The sequence below is a fragment of the Cucumis sativus genome, chromosome 6 (genome assembly GCF_000004075.3).
Source record: "Cucumis sativus cultivar 9930 chromosome 6, Cucumber_9930_V3, whole genome shotgun sequence".
Classification (NCBI taxonomy): Eukaryota; Viridiplantae; Streptophyta; class Magnoliopsida; order Cucurbitales; family Cucurbitaceae; genus Cucumis; species Cucumis sativus.
Genome location: NC_026660.2, coordinates 10,608,280 through 10,628,092, shown reverse-complemented (window position 1 = coordinate 10,628,092; position 19,813 = coordinate 10,608,280). Strand labels below are relative to the sequence as shown.

The window sequence follows — 19,813 nt, the reverse complement described above, 5'->3', positions numbered from 1 at the left end:
AAAATTAAATTAAAACATTAGGGACTGAACACACCTATAGTAAAAACTCAAGAGAAGATACCAATATTTCAAACACACCAACAACTTGTAGTTTCCTTTGAGGATAGAAGTTTTTTACCGCATTATTTGTAGTAATTCACATTTTTCATGTCGATATTTGCGTCAATTCTCTCAATCATTCTACTTTATAATAATTATTAACTGAACTCTCCTAAACCAAATGCTACAATATTTTCATAGAAGTGAGGAGGGAGAGAGACTCATCCATTCAAAAGAAAAGATTTGAACATAGCCCATTCAAGAGGGTCACTGCTTCATGTGGGTTGATTAAGTGTGTTTGAAAGCCATAATTGAAGTATTAATTTTAGAAAATGAAATTGAAGTACAATTGATTTTGTTAAATATATGTTTAATTAAACAATCACATTTATGTTTGACATCACACTTATAAAATATTTAAAATTGATTTTCAATCCAAACATATTTAAAATTGATTTTCATTCATATGTTTGGTTTGTTTGGTTCCAAAAATTAATTTAGAGTTATCCAATTAATAATTATATTTACACAATAGTTGCAAATTTAATAATTAAATTAAAAATAATTAAGTATATAGCAACATTTTAAAAAAAGTACAAATATAACAAAATTTGTTAAATTCTATCAATGATGGAGTCTAACATTGATAGACCATGTTGTGAAAATTGGTCCCTATCACTGATACAAGTCTATAAACAATAGTTTTGATATATTTGCAGTTTTTTTAAAATGGTGTCATATCCTTAATTATTATTTTTCAAATGACTATCAATTACAATTACCCACTAAATATCTAATGTAAGAGAGATAGGTTCGAGAACCACCTAACAAAAATCAAATATTATCTAATTCTTTCACAATCCATTTGAAATTTGATTGTAATGATTATATAGTTGTCTCAAATTAATTTTAGTTCATTAGTTCATTAGTTCATGCTATAAAACCACTAAAAAACGATAATTTAAAGAAAAAGTGATTTTGATCCTCTCAAAATCACTTCCAAACACATGATTGGAACTTTGTGTGATTTCTTTTACCCATATCATTTTAAATACTTATCTTTACAGTAGAAAAAGTAAAAATATTAGGAAAAAGAAAAAGAAAAAAACCTATTGCCTTAAAGTTTGGAGGTTATGCCAAAAAATATTATATTAATTTCAACTCCGATCCATTTAATAAGATCAAACAAATAAATTTATTCATCTCCAAACATTGAATAATTACCACGTATTTTATTCTTAAATAAACATAGAAGAAATGAAACCAATTAATTGCACCATTTCACTCTAATAATATCATGTTAATATTCGCATTTCAAGAGCTTAAAAACTGTTTATTAATGTTATCAAAACGAGCTCATAGTCTCATAATTCAAGTATTATTACTCTCATTTTCCATCTATGCCCTGAAATTAAAATGAAAAAATAGAAAATAGAAAAATGTTTGTATTGTACCATCCTTGAGGGAAAATTGGACAGCACTCCCAATATTCAACATATCAACAAAATCTACAAATATGAGTTTGAATGGCTTTAACTGAGGAAAAAAAGACAGTAGGAACCACCATCCATACCGGAGAGATCAGATGATGAGAATAAATTGCAACATATTTGATCAGCCAGAGAAAAAAGAAAAAAGAAAAAAAGAGGAAGATATTTGCTTCTACTATTCAGCGAGGCCAGTCAAAAGAAATTGCTATTTTCATTGCTTTCCTAAGATTATTGCTATTGTTGTAGAGTTAAGTTAGCAAAACAGCTAAAAAAGAAAAAGAATTAATTGACAGAGTGAGAGAGAGACTACCATTTACGATATCTGGTGACTGGTTCCACAAATCAGTCAAGGGAAGCAAATAAGAAGAGGTAAAAGTATATGGTTCGGCGTAGTCCTTTATACAATGGAGATCTCAAACGACCCTTCGTATTTCACAATCCTGTTTGAGAAAAACAACAAATGAGCCTTGCCTCATATTAAGTTGGTCAACTAAACAGGTTAACGTTTAGTTAACATATACAAAGAAACAGATTTCATTGATTGATGGAATAAGAGAGCAAAAACTCCAAACCAAAACCTATTGATGAGTTACATGAAAGCTTCACAATGGGAAACTAAAAATGAATGTTGTTAATCCATAATGCATATTACAAGAAGTTGGTCCCATAGAATCAATGAAATGTGAAGACTCAGACCAAGAAAAAGTGAAAATTTTCAAACAACTTTCAAAGTTCAGGATGCATAATATGGATGGATATGCCAGAACGAGTATACAAGAAACCAGAATGCAGAACCAAATTCTACCAAGTCCTAGCAACATTATATATTCCTTCATTTCAACTAGTAATCACACCCATCAAGTATTATTATTATTCTTATGGTTACTATTCATGAGTGTTTGGTTCAACATATATGTACCTCAACTAATCATATTATACATTCATGCCTAAATCCAAATACAATCACAAAATTATTATATGTACACATGAAGACGTTTAAAGTGTATACAAGAAAGTTGTTCTTACAATATCAAACACTCTGCAGTAATTGTTTGCACGTTGACTTGTTGTGCCCAAGCCCTTTGCATCTGCTGCATTGAAGTTGACGTTTCATCACCTCCGGGGATCCATATCGCTTTGATGTAGGTCGACCGGGTGGACGACGTGTAGGAGGAGGAGTTACAGTAACTGAGGCCTGCAGAGAACTTTTATGTATAGGTAAGTCAACCTGGGGAACGGGATGCACTGAGTCTGAATATGTTAGTCTGTAGCTTTCAGTTGTGAAATATCGAGAGCAAAAATCAAAAGGGCTTCGGCCAAGACAGCTAAGGACTGCAATTGCATGACTACATGGCAATCCAGTAAGCTGCCATCCTTTACACGTACAATCCCAGTGATCAACATCAACAACTTCAATTGAGTCACCTCGAACCTCAAATGTGCTGCCAGCCGATATTAGCACATGAAGGTTATGAGCCTTATGGCCTTCCTTTTCCAACTTTTCCTCCATGGATGGGGTAAGCCTTGTCAACCATTGGTCAGAATCTGCCCTCCGTGCATAAATCAATTCCATTATCTTAACCCTAATCACATCAACCATTTGCGTGATGGGCAATTCATGTGCTTCTGATACCCAGCTGTAGAACATCTCTCCAAAGTTTGATGTCATGTGGTTATACCTAGCACCCTCGAAGAATGCATTTGCCCAGTTCTGGGGTTCGCTTTGAAGGATCCAATTGTAAGCATCCAGTGATATGCTTTTAATGCTTTCAACGCATCTCTGAAAATTTTCGGGTTTAGGTGCATAAGCAGCAGCATAGAAGTCCTCAACTATAAGCCGTTTCACCTCATGAGAAAATTGTCCTTTCAAGTCTCTAATAAGTTGTTCCGTCAAGTATCTTAGGCAATAACCATGAAATGAGCCCTTGAATATATTAGCAATTGAAACAGTTAAACCCTTCTGTCTATCTGCCACAAAAGTTATAGAACATGATGTTGACAACGCTGATTTCAATTGTAAAAGAAACCAGCTCCAATTATCATCACTCTCTGTATCTACTACGGAAAAAGCAACAGGAAAAAAACCATCATCTCCATCTGCAGCTGTAGCAGCCAATAATGTTCCTTGATATTTTGACTTTAAGGGAATGCTGTCAAGGAAAATAAGAGGACGGCAACCCTGTTGGAAACCACTTAAAGAAGCATGGAATGAGACAAAGAGACGGTGAAAAGTGGAGTCTTCTTTAGTGTCGCAGGTGGCAAGACTACCAGGATTTGTTTCCATTATTTTTCCACACAAAAAAGGTAACTGATTGTACGCTTCTTTATATGAACCCTGAAGCTGCTCCTTTGCTATTTCCTTCCCACGCCAAGCTTGAAAGTAGTTTAATTGTATTCCGTATTCCTGTTTGATGTCATGAACAATATCTTTTGGTTTGTAATTTGGGAAAACTTTTAACTTCTCCTTAACGATACTTGCCACCCAACTCCTTGTAGCCTGGTGGCCTGTAGTCGTAACTGCTCCTTCACATGTATGGTTGGGATTCATCTTCTTAATACATATTAATTGAGTGGTCGATAATCTAGAAGCATGAATTCTCCAAGGGCAACCTTCAGCCTTGCATTTAACAGTCACCCGATGACTGTCATTTTTCTTGTACCTGAATGCAAATTGATGTGCAATGGCATATTTACGAAGTGATTCCCGAAACTCATGAACACTGCTGAATCTTTGACCCACCCCAGTAATGGTATTCTGCCACTGCTGTACACCTTTCCCATTCTTTTCATCACTTGAACCAAGAAGTGGAAGAATTGGTGTGATATCACCTGCTATATCAATGTGGTTAACTAAAGGGTTTGTGTCATCCACAACATCGAGCGCACCATCCAGTGGGATATCAGACTCGATATTATCATCCTCAATACCATGGACAACAGTCAATGGGGTACCATCAACTGGTACCACTGTTTCTGACAAAGTCGTTCTGCTTGACCTAGGAAATACAGAATGACAATATTTTCATGCTTAGAACAAACTCCAGCAGCTGAAACAGACTCAATTCTTTAATTATTAGACAAGGAAAAACAACAAAACATTAAAAATAAAAAGCTCAGACATCATGTAAACTACCTACTGGCTGGCAAATTTGAGATGTTGGGAGCCATAACTTCTTCCATGATTACGAAAATATCGACAGTGGTAGAATCTCCATGAAATTTTAACATACGCTTTAGATCCTTGTCATTGGAGAGTGTAATGAGAGTCTTCCTGTTGCCAGGAAGAAAGTATTTGATTGACACATTGTCCACATCAAAATTAAACATTTCTGCTATTTCCATCTTGAACTCATTAAACTTCATTTTATCATCCACGTCAATAGCATGAGCATCTCCTCCATGGTAAGAAAGCATACCATCTCTACCAGTCTCAAATTCACCGCCTGATTGACAAATAGCTATAATTTTCTTCTCAGCCATGACCTACTATGCCATTACATAAACTTCAATTTAAGGACAGATTTTTTCAATAGTGTAGGAGGAAAAAGAAAAAGTATATCATGTCAATAGACAACATTCTAAATAACATTCAACCTTACCTCACCTAATCAAAGTTGGAACTTACTATCTTTCATATTCTAAAATGCTGTATTCTGACTTGTGGAGAAGTTCATTGCTTCTAACTTTTAAAAGTATATTAGGGTTCCTTCAAGTTTACCGGTTAAGTTTTTGGTCTAAGTGACTTACATAGTATTTAGCACAAAAGGCAAACACAAATCACTACAGCATCATTTACTCTGTTATTTCATATTACTGTCTAGTTACTGAATAGCATAAATTGAGATGGCACGCAAGTTTAAAAATGAGGAGTATCATAGTAGGGCTCAGATTCCGTGGACTATTTTGACAATGTAAGGGAGTTTTGAGCGCTACCCGCCCTCCACAATACTCAACAAGAGAGGGTTTTTGAGGATGGTGCCCAGCCACTACAAGAGGTGCTACTCCCCTAGATTGCCTCGTCCCTTGCCTTAGGCACACGCCTGGGGGCGCCTTAAAAACATTGAGTTTAATATATGAAAGTGAAGATTCAAACATCTGACCTCTTAGTCGAGGAATGTCTTAACTGGTTATGCTTTGCTCAAATTAGCAACTCCTTACTCTCTTCTATCAAAAGTATTGAGAAATTTTTTGATTCGATGTTTTGAATGGGAGGAAAAGTGTTGGCAATTAGAACCATATATATATATAGCCTTAACTCATAAGATTAATAATCCAAAGATAGCAACTGATCACAAGCCAATCGTTCTTTAAAATATGTGTTACAAAATTATATCTAAGGTCTTGGAAAATCAATTGGAACACAAACTATTACATCAAAATCACAACGTGCTCACATTCCTGGACAAGCAACAACAGACAATGTTATTATAGCTCGAGAGTGTATTTGTTTTTTTTTTCTTAATAAGAAACAAAGATATATTCATCAAAAGAAGCCGGACAGTGGGAAGAGGGAACCCCCTCCCACAAAACTAATCAAGAAGATCCCTCCAATTGTTAATAATCACAAGAAGTTCATGAGTGCATTCATCATGTTCAGAACCGAAAGAAAGGAAGACGAGTACCACCAATACATGAGCAAGGCATGCAACAAAATGTAATGGTAACTTCTCGATTCAAGAATCTGATGAATGAGATTTGTTGTTGTTAGATAGATTAATGGAAAAGATAAAAGGATGTATGTACCCAAACAAAGGCATCCAAAAAGGTGGCTCTCTGTCACCCTATCTTTTATTGGTATGCTTTGAGGATTAGTCATTAATGCTACAAGCAACAAACATGAGAATCATTATGAAAGTTTCTATATCTAGTCTGGCCTCTCGGTTTCACACCCTTCCGTGTGTCTGTTTTGTGCAAGGCAGCCGATAGTCTCATTTTCTTTAAGGCCTCAACACCTGAAAGTTTTGTCATTCTCTCAATCCTTAATGACTCATGTTGCCACGCTGCCAATTGGCCCAATTGTTAATTACGATTTAAAGGTTTGTCTTCAAAAGTTTTTCGGGGTAAAGCTCGTGACAAACCTTTGCTTTGTGTATTTGGCATTGTCAGTTTTTTGCTAAAAGAAAAATGGAGACATATAATATACAAAGGAAAGGATCTGGAAATCTATCTAAGGGTCGAAGGGGAGACTCATTCACCTCCATAGGTGGGAAAGAAATTCTTCTAAAAAATGTTGCTCAGTAAATCTCTATTCATGTAACGAATTGTTTCAAGCTCCCCAAGTAAATGTTCTAATTTAATGAAAGCCCTTGTGAAGGTTACCCTGGGCACAATCCCAGAAAATGCATTGGGTTATTGGATAAAGTGGAAAATGATTATTGCACCCAAGGAAATAAGAGGTTTAAAATTTGGGGATATAGAAGGATTCAACAAAGCCTCAAATGGGAAACTACTATGGAAGAAAATGACCAAGTCACACCTCTTGGCATCTAACCAAACTTCATCTGCTGAAATCAGGAAATAACCATCCTACTTTTTATTTGTGGACAAGAACTAGCTCTCAAAAGGATGAGGGAAACAGTGGGTTCAGTGAAGGACATCAAGGTGTCTAAAGGAATTTGGATGCAGGGCATCTCGGCATTCAAACCAATCACCCCTCTAACTAAGATCTATAACCAACTTTTCTCGGGTCTAATAAATCATAATAGTCAAGGGAACAACCAAAAGCTTTTGTAAAATTTATATGTATGTACAAAGTAGGAAGCCATGCTTTTATTGAAAACGGTGAAAGAATACAAGACCATAGAAAGGAATTCTGATTTCTGACCCCAATTCAATTGTACAACCAAAAGCTGGAAAAAGTATTCCTAACTAATGATATGGAGATTATCAGAAAAATCCCACTCAGTAAGGCAAATTATCAAACTTGGCACTACTCTTCCAATGAAAATTATAAACCCTGGCTGAAAGCTCCATATGACATTAAAATACAATGCAGAATCCTCATAAAAATTCAATTACTACACTAAGCAATGCCAGAATCGTTGGACACTTAACATCCACAATCAAATAAAACTGCATATATATAAAAAAATTTGCATGACTATTTACCGATTATTAAGGTACTTCAGAGCTGAGGCAGTGTTGAAGGCAACGAATCAGTGCCCAAATTTCAATGATATCTAGAACAAATGGAACGAAAATCTTTAACAAAAAGGAGATGGAGCTGGTAAGCACAACAACTTTGGACCCTATGGAAGAACAATTGAAACAACAAATTCCATGAACAGAAGCATATCGAACCCAAAAATCAATAATGATTGAATATTTGCTTACATTCAAGAGATCGAGTGTTTGAATTCCGGACGATTGTTGGTCATTGAAGATACTTACCGCTCTAACCCCGAACGAACTCGAATCCGCTCCAAAAGTTTTCTAGGTTTTTTTTTCTTTTTTTTTTTAAGAAAAAATGAAAAAAATTTAATTAGGGAGAAAAAACTATAGGTTAAAGACAAAATATATGCGACAATTTCGGATACAAATACGTATTTATATCAAGCAGAAGATTCCATATTATGTTTTTAATTCTTCAATCAATAAACTATTGATATTATTTATTTAAAAAGTTGTTATTTTTTCAGAACCAACGAATTGTTATTTTACAATTCAGTAAACCTAAAAAATAATAATTAATAAATGAAAAAACTATGGAAAAAATGTATATTAAGACAAAAATTGCTTTTAATATTTTTATCTTTTTGGTTGTATTTATAATAACTAAATTTATGGGTTTTTTTTTTTTTTTAAATTTCACTATATGAAAAGTTGGGTAAAAATATAATGATGCATATCCATCTAGAAAAAAATATATTGTTTTCCATAAAATTAAATTTGAACAATGCACATAAATTCAAACAATAAATAAATGTTTCATTCTTGAAAGAAAAATGGAAAATGTTTTGAAACTTACCATTAAAAAAAACATTTGTGTTTTTTTTCCAAATTTGAAGTAGAAATAAGTGTTTACTTCAAATTTTATGGTAAACAAATTAAATATTTTGATTCTAACCGGAAAATAAAAAAATTAAGTGAAACGTGATAACGATGTTATGATGAACTTTTACGAATTATATCGATTTTGTATACATATTCATTTTTTATAGGAAGATGTATTTTATTGGTGACAATTTTAAGATTAGTAATTAAGTATATAACAATATTTAAAAAATGATAAATATAGTAAAATCTATCTAACTTAGATATTAATATTTGTACGATTTTGATTTTGTTACGTTTGTAAACTTTTTAAATTGACGTTTAATTGTTTTAAATATAATCACTATATTTACAACTATATTTTTATTATAGGTTGGAATTGGATTTATATAAAAAAGGAAAAATATCAAATAAAAAATTATTCTTTATTGTTTGTTATTGTTATTATCATTGTTATTTTGTTGGAGTTGAAAATTAAAATTGAATATTCTGTATTGAATTGAAATTAGAATTTCATGGGTTATGTAAAACAAAAATTAGAATTTGATAATTTAAAGTGAGAGATGGTGAGTCATGACTCGGTGAGACGAGCGAACTCGTTGAAAGTTAAGCTGGTTAGATGTGTAAATTATATCTTTTGGGTGGTCTCCTTACCTCCCCCTCTCTCTTCTCTCGAGAGGTCCCAGAGCCATTATCAATGGCGGTTATGAAACCCTAGCAACATTCCTCTTCTTGCTTCATCGTTAGCTATTAATCAACCACTTCATCTATTACCGCATTTCTTCTTTTCAGAAACGTAACCATTGAAAAATCTGAATTCAATTCATCGAACCTCGGAACTTCTCGAATCTCCTCAAGCCACTTATTGTTCGTTCGTCGAATCTGATTTTGTTCCATGTTTTGCACGAATTTCTACATTCATAGGGGTTGAATGCCTCTCCAATGCTATATTATAGTTAGAGTCAGTTTGAAACCCTAGATTTTGCTTTGAGAAGTGTCTGGATTTAGGTTTCTGCTTTCATTTTTTTGGTTGATACTTCAATGGAACCTCCTCCGGTTGTTAGATCGAGAGGTCGACCGAGGAAAAGGAGGAATAATGACCTTCAAGATGGTAACGACGATGCGAAATCGGCTCTTGAATCGTGTAAGCGGCGCCCTGTGGCCTTGTTGGGACGATATCTGCTGAAAGAGTTCAATGGGAGTGGAAAGTATCTTGGAAAAGTAGTATATTACGAGGAAGGACTGTATAGAGTAGTTTACGAGGATGGCGATAGTGAGGATTTAGAGAGTGGAGAAATTCGTGGGTTGTTAATTGGGGATTCTTATCTTGACGATGGATTGAGTAAGAGAAAGAAGCGTTTGGATGATTTGGCAGATAGGATTAAGGCGAAGTGTGCAAACGGGATGGGGAAGAACTCTACGGACACCTCTGACAAATTGGATCCAGTTGCATCGGTACCCAGCAAGGTAAGCAGTGAGCATATAATGCAAAATGATGCTGAAGAAGTTGAAGCTGACGTTGAATCTTCTAGTGATTCACTTGAGTCTGTTAGGGACCGGGATTCTGAATTTGGAGATGAAAATCTACTTATCCCACCACCAGAGTTTCCTCCATCTTCTGGAACCATTGGGATCCAAGAGCAACACGTTTCACACCTTTTATCTGTCTATGGTTTCCTGCGATCATTTAGTGTCCGCTTATTCCTGTTTCCATTCAGTTTGGACGACTTCGTGGGGTCACTTAATTGTGGTGTAGCGAATACCTTGTTGGATTCCATTCATGTTGCTCTGATGCGCGCCTTACGCCGGCATCTTGAAGTTCTTTCTTCAGATGGCTTAGAAATCGCATCAAAATGCTTGAGGTAATTTATAATTTCTGGTTGGCTTGATTTTTCTTTTCCCGAGGAGATTAATGTATAACATTTGGTTTATCATAATGTCTTTCTACATGCTGATATTGGAAATGCTAACTTGAAACCCTTCTCTTTTGGATAACGAAGTTATATCATCAGTGTACTCATGTTACAAAAACGTACAAAGTTTGCACATGTACTAAATGTAATTGCGAATTCGTATTTATTTTTGGGGTGTTGGAGTTATATATCCAGCAATTGTCCTAACCGTCCAACAGAAGTATTTAGGATATGAATATCGAGTTTTGGAACATTTATATTGTCCAAACCATGTATAGGTTTAAAAGCAACATGTTGTGCACACAGAAAACTTCGAACTCAACTTATGTTCTTTAAATTGTTGGTTTTGGGAAGTGTCAGATCTATTTTTAAAATATGTTGTGCATGACATTCTTCTTAAGCTTATTGCAAGAAGTGGAAAGGATTTATAATATCTTGATGAGTATATTATAATTCATGTTACAACGTTCTGCAGGCACTTCAATTGGAACCTGCTAGATTCACTCACATGGCCTGTTTATTTGGTCCAATACTTAACTGTTATGGGACATGCAAAAGGTCTGGAATGGAATGGTTTTTACAAGCATGCTCTAGGTAATGAGTATTACTCCATCCCTGCTGGTCGAAAGCTTTTGGTTCTACAAATTCTTTGTGATGAAGTATTAGAATCTGGGGAGCTTAGAGCAGAAATTGATGCTCGTGAGATATCTGAAGTTGGACTGGATTATGATGCTGGAGCTACATGTCTGTCTGAAAATGGGCCTAGAAGGGTTCATCCCAGGTACCCCAAAACTTCTGCTTGCAAGGATGGGGAAGCTATGGAGATAATTGTATTGAATAATGGGACGAAGTCTTATTCAGACCAAAATTTTTCGGGTTTAAAAGGTGGTAGTAACGGTGACTTGGATGTGACTGCTGTTGATGCGAACAGAAATAGCGATGAGTGTCGACTCTGTGGGATGGATGGGAGTTTGCTTTGTTGTGATGGGTGCCCATCAGCATACCATTTGAGATGTATAGGCATGGTGAAGGTACTTATACCTCAAGGGCCATGGTATTGTCCTGAATGCAGTATAAATAAGAGTGAGCCAACTATAACAAAGGGGTCAGCACTTAGAGGAGCAGAAGTTTTTGGCATCGATCCATATGAGCACATTTTCTTGGGTAGTTGCAACCACTTGGTGGTGTATGTTACAACATTTTTATTTAGGCTTCTTTTAAGCTCAATGCATCTGACCCTCAAATTTGTCTCAGAAATTTTCATGCTTTGCTTCACTTGTGTTTTGATTTCATTTTCATGCTTTTTAATTCTTTTGTTGAATCTTTCCTGACCTTTATGTATTGATAATTGCAGGCTCAAGTCTTCCATAAACTCTGAACCATGTCTCAAATATTATAATCGAAATGACATTCTAAAAGTACTTCATCTTCTTTGTTCTTCTTCTCAATCTATTGCTATATATTATGGCATCTGTAAGGCCATTATGCAATATTGGGACATCCCAGAAAATCTCCTAGTTCTTCCTGAAGCAAGTGGTATGGATGTAGTTCCTGCCGATTTAAGGGAAGATACCAACTTATATGCTCAATCAAATCCTTCTGGTGAAGAACGTAAGGAACTTGATATGATTGAGAACGGAAATGACCCAGCTACGTGCAAGAGTGAAGTAAACAATAAGTTGGGTACCTTGCATGTGGAGACTTCACAGGATCCACTTTCTCATCCGACTGATCGTGGAACAATGCCACCTGAGTGTGTAGGAAAAAGTGTGCTATCTAATGGATTTAACGTGGACTCTCTTACTTCTAATATTAGCAGGCCAAATAATTTAACTGACATTGCTTGCCCAAATATGGTTGATATTTCGAGCACAACAGACCTTTCAAGTTCTTCAGGAAATAAATCCTTTAGTCATATTAGGAATGCTAATGCCTCTATTTCATTGAATCTATCCCGTCAAAGCCAAAACGGTGGTCTTTTGAGTCATGGAAAAGTGAAGGGTGATATCAAGTCAACTAGTAGTTGTGCTTACATGGGCTCCCAATATAAGCCTCAGGCATTTGTAAATCACTATGCCCATGGAGAATTTGCTGCATCAGCTGCTCATAAACTGGATGTTCTAACATCAGAAGAAACTCGGGTTACGGGAATCAATGCATCTGATAAGAGAAATAGTTCTACTGCATCGTATGCTTTATTGCAAGCAAAGGCTTTTTCACAATCAGCCTCACGCTTCTTCTGGCCAACGTTTGACAAGAAGCTCATGGAGGTACCAAGGGAGAGGTGTGGTTGGTGTCTTTCATGTAGAGCCACTGTCTTAAGCAAGAAAGGATGTTTGTTGAATCACGCTGCATTGACTGCTACCAGAAGTGCTATGAAAATCCTTTCTAGCCTCCGTGTTGGGAAGAATGGAGAAGGAAATCTACCTTGCATAGCTGTGTACATTCTGTATATGGAGGAGAGTTTAAGGGGTCTTGTTGGAGGTCCATTCTTGAATGCAAGCTACAGAAAAAAATGGCGTCATCAATTAGAATCAACTTTGAGTTGCAGTTTAATCAAAATTCTCTTGCTTGAAGTAAGTTATGGTGTTTCATAGCCTGTTCTACTCAATAGTTCAATTATTTTCAGCTTTTACTCGTTTTGTTTGAATGATTGCCCATGAGATAGTGATTAGTGTGTTTCTTTGCAACAGTTTATATTTTATTGTCAAACTACTTGCTTGTTTGTTTGGAGGGGAGGGAGGAGGGAGGAGGGAGGAGGGAGGAGGGAGGAGGGTTGGTGCACTAAGTGTTATAAGAAACTAGATAACGTTTTGATTGAATAAAATATTGCGATAGGGTTGGGGTGGTCTCAACATTGACCTCTTCTCTTTTCTTTGTTTCTTTATTATCCCTCTCCCCTCTCATTGTCCTCTCTTTCTTTCTGTCTTTCTTTCTTCCAGGCTTCAAGTGGGTGCTAAGTTTCTGTCCTTTTTTGTGGCTTTAGGGTGCGCGAAACGACTAAATCTAGAGTTCTTCTAGCAATATTTGGTCAAGATTCTCTATTTCCCACTGGGATTTGGTTTCTTGTTTTTTCCTTTCTAATTAATCCTGTGGTCCTATTGCTCTCAATTGGAGTCTCTTTTAGGAGTTTGGCTCATTTTTGTTGAGTCTCTTTTAGGAGTTTGGCTCATTTTTGTTAAGTCTCTTTTAGGAGTTTGGCTCATTTTTGTTAGTTTTCTGTTCCTTTATTCTTGTATTTTTCTCTCAATAGAGTCTTCTTTTCTCATTAAGAAAAAAGATCTGGATCTTGGTTTACACTTGTGCCGATCAAACATCTTACCAAAGAAGTTCCAAACATTTTCAGCGAACTCAAGCAGCAAGTGAATGATAGCTTCCTCACTTTAATAGCATATGAAACATATTGGGGGAAAGACATTCTAGAAACTATCCTTTTAACCATATTTATACTTGTTAATACTATTAAGGCTCATGGTCTGTAGAAAGAATTTAACTTTCTTTGGAATAGCACTCTGGCTGCCATGAAATTCTTTTGAGTGCCTTAATTTTATGATCTGTTTAAAACACGATGCAGCGATCATCTAGGTTGGTTCCTTGAAGCAATGAAGGTATTCCATCTGTACTAAAGAGACATTGAAGACGTATTAGGATGATTTTATGAGGATTTTCCTTTTTGGTATGCTAGGATTAGCTGAATGAATCACAACATTTGGTTATAATTTATCTTTGTGGGGGTGGAAGTGTGAGTTTACTATACGCATACTTTTGCCTTTAAAAATAGATGAAATAGAATGCATGCTAGGAGTAAAGGTCAGGACGAAAGGTGTTTGGAGGTTTGGAAAAAGGATACGACTGAGGTTTGGTCCTTAGTGAGGTTTCGTGTTTCACTTTGGGCTATAGTTTTTAAGACTTCCTTGCAATTATTAGCATTGTAATATTTTACTTGGTTGGAACCCTTAATTTAGAGAGTGTTTTTAAGGGCTATTTTCTTTATGCACTGTATTTTTTCTCTTTTTTTTTTCAATGAAAGTTGTTGATGTCATCCCAAAAAAGGCAGTATGATAATCACCTGATTTGATAGAGACATGGGAGACCCAATTTTGACTACTGGCAAGAGAAAATGATCTTTTTGTAGTTCATCAATTTTTCATTTTTATTGTGGAAGTGAATTAAAAGGGGAACTTCGGTTCGGCCATTTAGATTGTTAGTTAACCAGGGCTCTTTATAACTATAAATAATATGTATGTAGGTGTTTTTCATGGATCGGCCTAGTGGTAGGGCATAACCTTGATAAATGACTAAGAGGTCTTAGATGATTGACTAAGAGGTCATGGATTCAATCATGGTAGTCACCTCTCTTGGATTTAATATCCTACAGATTTTTCTTGACACCCAAATAATGTGAAGTCAAGCCCGTTGTCCTTGTGAGATTACTTGAGGTGCATGTAAGTTGGCTTGGACACTCACGAATATTAAAAAAATCATATATTGCAGGGAAATAGAGTTGTGAGTGTCTAGTGAGTAAATATTCGAAGGCTTGGACTTTTTGCCCATCTTTTGTAGATTTCATACATCAATGAATTTGCTTGTTTTCAAATATATATATATATCCAATGAAATTTGTTTGTTTTCAAATTAGGTTGCTTCTGTCACTTGTGGAAGTAGACTCTAGGGTGGGGTGACTCTTTTATCTTTCCGTTCAGGTTTCTCAATGGAAGTTTGGTTACTTACCTCCCATCACGCCTGCTCACACACACACAAAGAAAAGAAGATGATATAACCCTTTTGTGAACAAATAAAGATGAATTTTATCATGATCTTTTTTATGGGTCATGGAAATTTACCATCACATTCACATGACTCCTTTGCTTGGCAGGCAAAAGACTCGCTCCTCTAGTCCAGTCCAGTGTTTTAAATAGCCCTCTAGGGCGTGTGCCTAGGCTCAATCCCAAGTCTTGTGCCTCGGCATGAAAAGATGAGGCTCACAAAATAAGCACGCCTCAGGGCTCAAAGTCCAGTCATTCTTTTTGTGCCTTGAGCTTTAAAAACACACTGGTCCAGTGTTAGTTTGTTTTTGATGAACGACTGGACTTTTCATCCTGTGAACGTTATTACTCTGAGTTCCTGGTTGTACTTTTCGATATAGTTGTATTCTATCATGTGAGACTGTAGGAGGGTGACCCTACATAAGTAAAAGTTGACTTTCATTCTGCGTTTTTTATTCTTTTTTAGCGTTTTTTTATTCTTTTTTGAGTGGGGGTGTTACGAGTTTGAGATGCAACATATTTCACTTTTCCTCATACATATCAATCTTCTTGTTGATTTATGTGCCATCGATGAATGTCTGTGTTACAAAAATTTGAAGTATATTGTTCATTTTCCTTACTGACGAACAAAAAAATAATTTGCAGCTTGAAGAAAACATTCGTTGTATTGCTCTTTCTGGTAACTGGTTTAAGCTCGTAGATGAATGGTTTTTAGAAACTTCAATGATTCAAAATGCTCCGAGTGCTGTTGGTACAACAGTTCACAAGCGTGGGCCTGGGAGGAGAGGTAGGAAACAGTCTGTATCTGAAGTTCCTTCTCATGATCGGTCCAATGCCAATTTTGTATGGTTTCGAGGGGGGATATCGAAACTTGTATTCCAGAGAGCAGCATTGCCTCAATTTATTGTTGCTAAAGCCGCTCGTCAAGGTAATGAATAAACAACTTCAATTTTCATCGATGTATATGAGGCTTGTAGATTCTTTTGCTTGCTCAATTTGATACTAAAAAATTTCTACACATTAGGTGGCTCAAGGAAGATTGCTGGTATACACTACACTGATGGTTCCGAGATTCCTAGAAGGAGCAGACAGCTTGTATGGAGAGCTGCTGTTGAAGCGAGTAAGAATGCATCTCAACTTGCTCTTCAGGTTAGTTGTTACCCATTTTCTAACTAAACGTTATTTTTTTTCCTTTTCATTTCTTAATTGGATCGTGGATAATTCAAATTTCGTTTTCCTAAATCATTTCCATAATGAAAAAAGAAGTTTATAAGAACTGATTTTTGGGGATTTGAATTTGTATTAGTTGAGGAACCTAGACTTTCATTTGAGATGGAATGATCTGGTCCGGCCGGAACAAACCTTTCAGGATATGAAAGGTCAAGAGACTGAAGCTTCTGTTTTCCGTAATGCTAGTATTAGTGATAAGAAAGTTGTAGAAAACAAAATTACTTATGGAGTTGCCTTTGGGAGTCAAAAGCATCTTCCTTCTCGTGTTATGAAGAATGTCATTGAAATAGAACAGAAGCAAGATGGAAAAGTTGCATATTGGTTTTCCGAAAACTGCATCCCTTTATATCTGGTCAAAGAGTATGAGGAAGGTTCTCTTCAAGTTAATGTGTCACCACCCAAGGTGTACCAAAATATTCCGTACCATTCACGAAGAAGATGGGTGAAATCCTACCAGAGAGAGATATTTTTCTATCTCACATGCAGAAGAGACAATATGGGCTTGTTGTCTTGTTCATCGTGTCAAATGGAGGTTCTTATTAGGTACTTATCTATGCCTCTACTGCGTTAGTAACATAATTTGTATTGTCTTGGTTTCTAGTTGATAAATTCTTTTCCTTGTACTCTGCAGGAATGCAGTGAAGTGCAGCTTATGCCGAGGTATCATATACTTCCCTAGATGATTTTTCTCTTAAAGTTCTACTTGAAATCTATTTGGTTATGGGTAATCCCGAAAAGCCACCAAAATGTGTTAGAATGTTCATTTTAAATTATGAATTAGTGATTCCTAATAGAACACAAATAAATATATTCAAAGATAAACACTAACAGAATTACATGATAAGCCAAGTGTTCAACTTACTTGTACTTCTTCTGATATTGAGATCTCCTTCAAACTCTAAATCACTCACCACAATATTGCTCTCTCCCCTTTTCCACTCACTGTATTTATAACCAATTTTTTCTACCGGCTACCATTTTTTATGTCTATTCTAACTTTTCTACAATAGTTTTCTTTTAGCCTTTAGCTTGAAAGGCTCCATAGAAAGTAAATCTAGAGCTAATATATTCTTGTTATTACATTCATCAGGCTATTGTCATGTGAGTTGTATCGTGAGATCAACAATTTCTGCTACCGAGGATGTTGTAGGCCCAATCACATGCAATCAGTGTTGCCATCTCAAAGCTCTTAATCACAGTGGAAACAGTACTGAATCCCCAACAAGTCCATTACCTTTGCAAGGCAAAGGACATCGAAGTTCGTCAACTGTACGCAAGAGTGTAAAGCCTAAAGGATCTAACCAACTGCCAGTTACTCCTGTAATCAAGTTGGACACCCGAACTGAGAAGAAACAAGCTACTTCTGTAATCAAGCTGGACACTCGATCTGAGAAGAAACAAGCTACTTCTGTAATCAAGCTGGACACTCGATCTGAGAAGAAACAAGCTACTACTCGTGATTCTGGTTCGGCTCCAAAGAGCCAGAGGAGGAATTGTTCCTGGGGTATTATATGGAAGAAGAAGAGTGATGAAGATACCATTGCCAATTTCAGGCACAATTATCTTCTTTTAAAAGGCGGCGGAGAATTACATCATAAGGAACCCGTTTGCCATTTATGCAGTAAGCCATATAGGTCCGATTTAATGTACATCTGCTGTGAGGCTTGCAAAAGTAAGTTTTCTTTGGTGCCTCCCCCTTTTTTTCCATTTTTTTTCTTTCCTTTCTGGTTCTTTGGCCCCTCTAAATGGCGTAACTCGTCATTTCCTTGTGTAGATTGGTACCATGCGGATGCCGTTGCACTAGAGGAATCGAAAATCTTCGAAGTTATGGGCTTCAAGTGTTGTAGGTGTCGTAGGATTAAATCACCCGAATGTCCTTACATGGATCCTAAACCTGAGAAACAAGATGGGGGCAAGAAAACTCGTGCAAAGTTGTCAAAGCAAGAAAATTCAGCGGTGGAATGTAATGATTTGATAACTGTTTCTGATTCTACGAAGCTTGAGACAAGTAGTACTATGCAGCCTAAGGAAGAAGAAGATCCCTTCATTTTCTCTCTTTCGAGAGTTGAGTTAATTACAGAACCCAATTCTGGATTAGATGACGAGTGGAATGGAGCCGCTGCAGCTGGACAAGCAGCACCGCAGAAGCTACCCATTAGAAGGCAGACAAAACCAGAAGACGATTTGGATGGTTTTTTGGAACCATCCTTCTCTATCCCTCACGAAACAGATACACTTTTGAAGCCGGTAGAGGGATCTTCACCATTCTCGGAATGGGACAATTCTGCTCATGGTCTGGATGAGGCAGCAACCTTTGACTTCGCCGGCCTTAATTTTGAGGACATGGATTTCGGACCTCAAACCTACTTCTCTTTTACGGAATTACTAGCACCTGATGATGACGTTGAGTTTGGTGGAGTAGATCCATCAGGAGATGCCTCAGGAGATCTCAACAATTCCTTTTCAATTGTAGATAACGATATCTTCAATCATGGTTCCGGTGAGCAACATGAACCTGCAACGTCTATTCCTATGGTTGTGAACTGTCAAATCTGTACAAACTCAGACCCCGTCCCCGATCTCCTTTGCCAAGTGTGTGGACTTCAAATACACAGTCATTGTTCGCCCTGGGATGATGCTGCATTGACTATGGAAGAGCAATGGTCATGTGGTCGTTGCCGAGAGTGGCAATAACTAGTTTCCGGTATCTTGGAGGTTTTTGAGTTTTGTCGCTTCTAGTTTCTCGAGGTTCCATTGGGCAAGAAGGAAGCTGGCCAATTGAACAAACTACTATGTAACAACAAAGAAGCATATGCTTGTAAATCCACGTAAATACTTAGGACCTGTTCTTGTTAAGCTGGACTGTCGAAGATTCTCCGGTACGCTGGCCGACATGCCTGAGGCTGTTCGTGGAAACAATTAGCGTTCAGAGACTACGGGGGTTACCGGACTTGACATTGAGCTTTAGAATTCTCTACTAGAAATGGCTTAGTTCTCTCTCTCCCCTCCTCTCGTCTCCATTTTTCAAGATTCCCAAAATCTTTTCATCAAAGTCATCATCTAACCAATTTTCTTTCCTCCAACTCAATTTTTTGGGAATGTCTGGGAATCAAAATCAGCTTTATTTATGTGTAAGTGAGATAAAAGCACGGTTTTATGTGCTTTATCTGTGATTGAATTGCCTGTACAAATTGTGATGGCCTTTACAACTATCACTCTCAAATTCAAAAGGCTTCTTGATGATATCAAAAGCTTACACTTTCTTTCTACAATTCATTTTCATTTTGATGTGATATACTTACCATCTCTCTTATGAAATTGCTATGCTTCAATTAATCTTGTAGTGTAGTGTTCAATGAATTGAAACTTAAATGGCATAACA

General features: G+C 36.4%; 2 protein-coding genes across 7 annotated transcripts; one reads left to right on the top strand and one right to left on the bottom strand.

Moving 5' to 3' along the window:
• Positions 1 to 1,464: 1,464 nt before the first annotated feature.
• LOC101203656 lies at positions 1,465 to 8,024 on the bottom strand. 6 transcript variants are annotated; one of them, XM_011658750.2, is made up of 5 exons: positions 7,863 to 8,024; positions 7,638 to 7,777; positions 4,663 to 5,015; positions 2,556 to 4,525; positions 1,465 to 1,969 (listed from the first exon to the last, which is right to left on the bottom strand). In XM_011658750.2, exons 3-4 carry the CDS (start codon positions 5,007 to 5,009, stop codon positions 2,560 to 2,562), a joined length of 2,313 nt encoding a protein of 770 aa, XP_011657052.1. In that variant the 5' UTR covers positions 5,010 to 5,015; positions 7,638 to 7,777; positions 7,863 to 8,024; the 3' UTR covers positions 1,465 to 1,969; positions 2,556 to 2,559. The 6 variants fall into 6 exon arrangements, with proteins under 6 accessions (XP_011657052.1, XP_011657051.1, XP_031743564.1 ...); XM_011658749.2 differs by having other exon boundaries at positions 4,663 to 5,012; XM_031887704.1 differs by having other exon boundaries at positions 4,663 to 4,972.
• A 1,126-nt stretch (positions 8,025 to 9,150) lies between these two features.
• Positions 9,151 to 19,700, top strand: LOC101215849 (DDT domain-containing protein PTM). Its single transcript, XM_004145780.3, has 9 exons — positions 9,151 to 10,384; positions 10,911 to 11,621; positions 11,790 to 13,011; positions 15,847 to 16,129; positions 16,226 to 16,350; positions 16,508 to 16,974; positions 17,063 to 17,091; positions 17,522 to 18,103; positions 18,206 to 19,700. Exons 1-9 carry the CDS (start codon positions 9,564 to 9,566, stop codon positions 19,123 to 19,125), a joined length of 5,160 nt encoding a protein of 1,719 aa, XP_004145828.3. The 5' UTR covers positions 9,151 to 9,563; the 3' UTR covers positions 19,126 to 19,700.
• Positions 19,701 to 19,813: the final 113 nt, after the last annotated feature.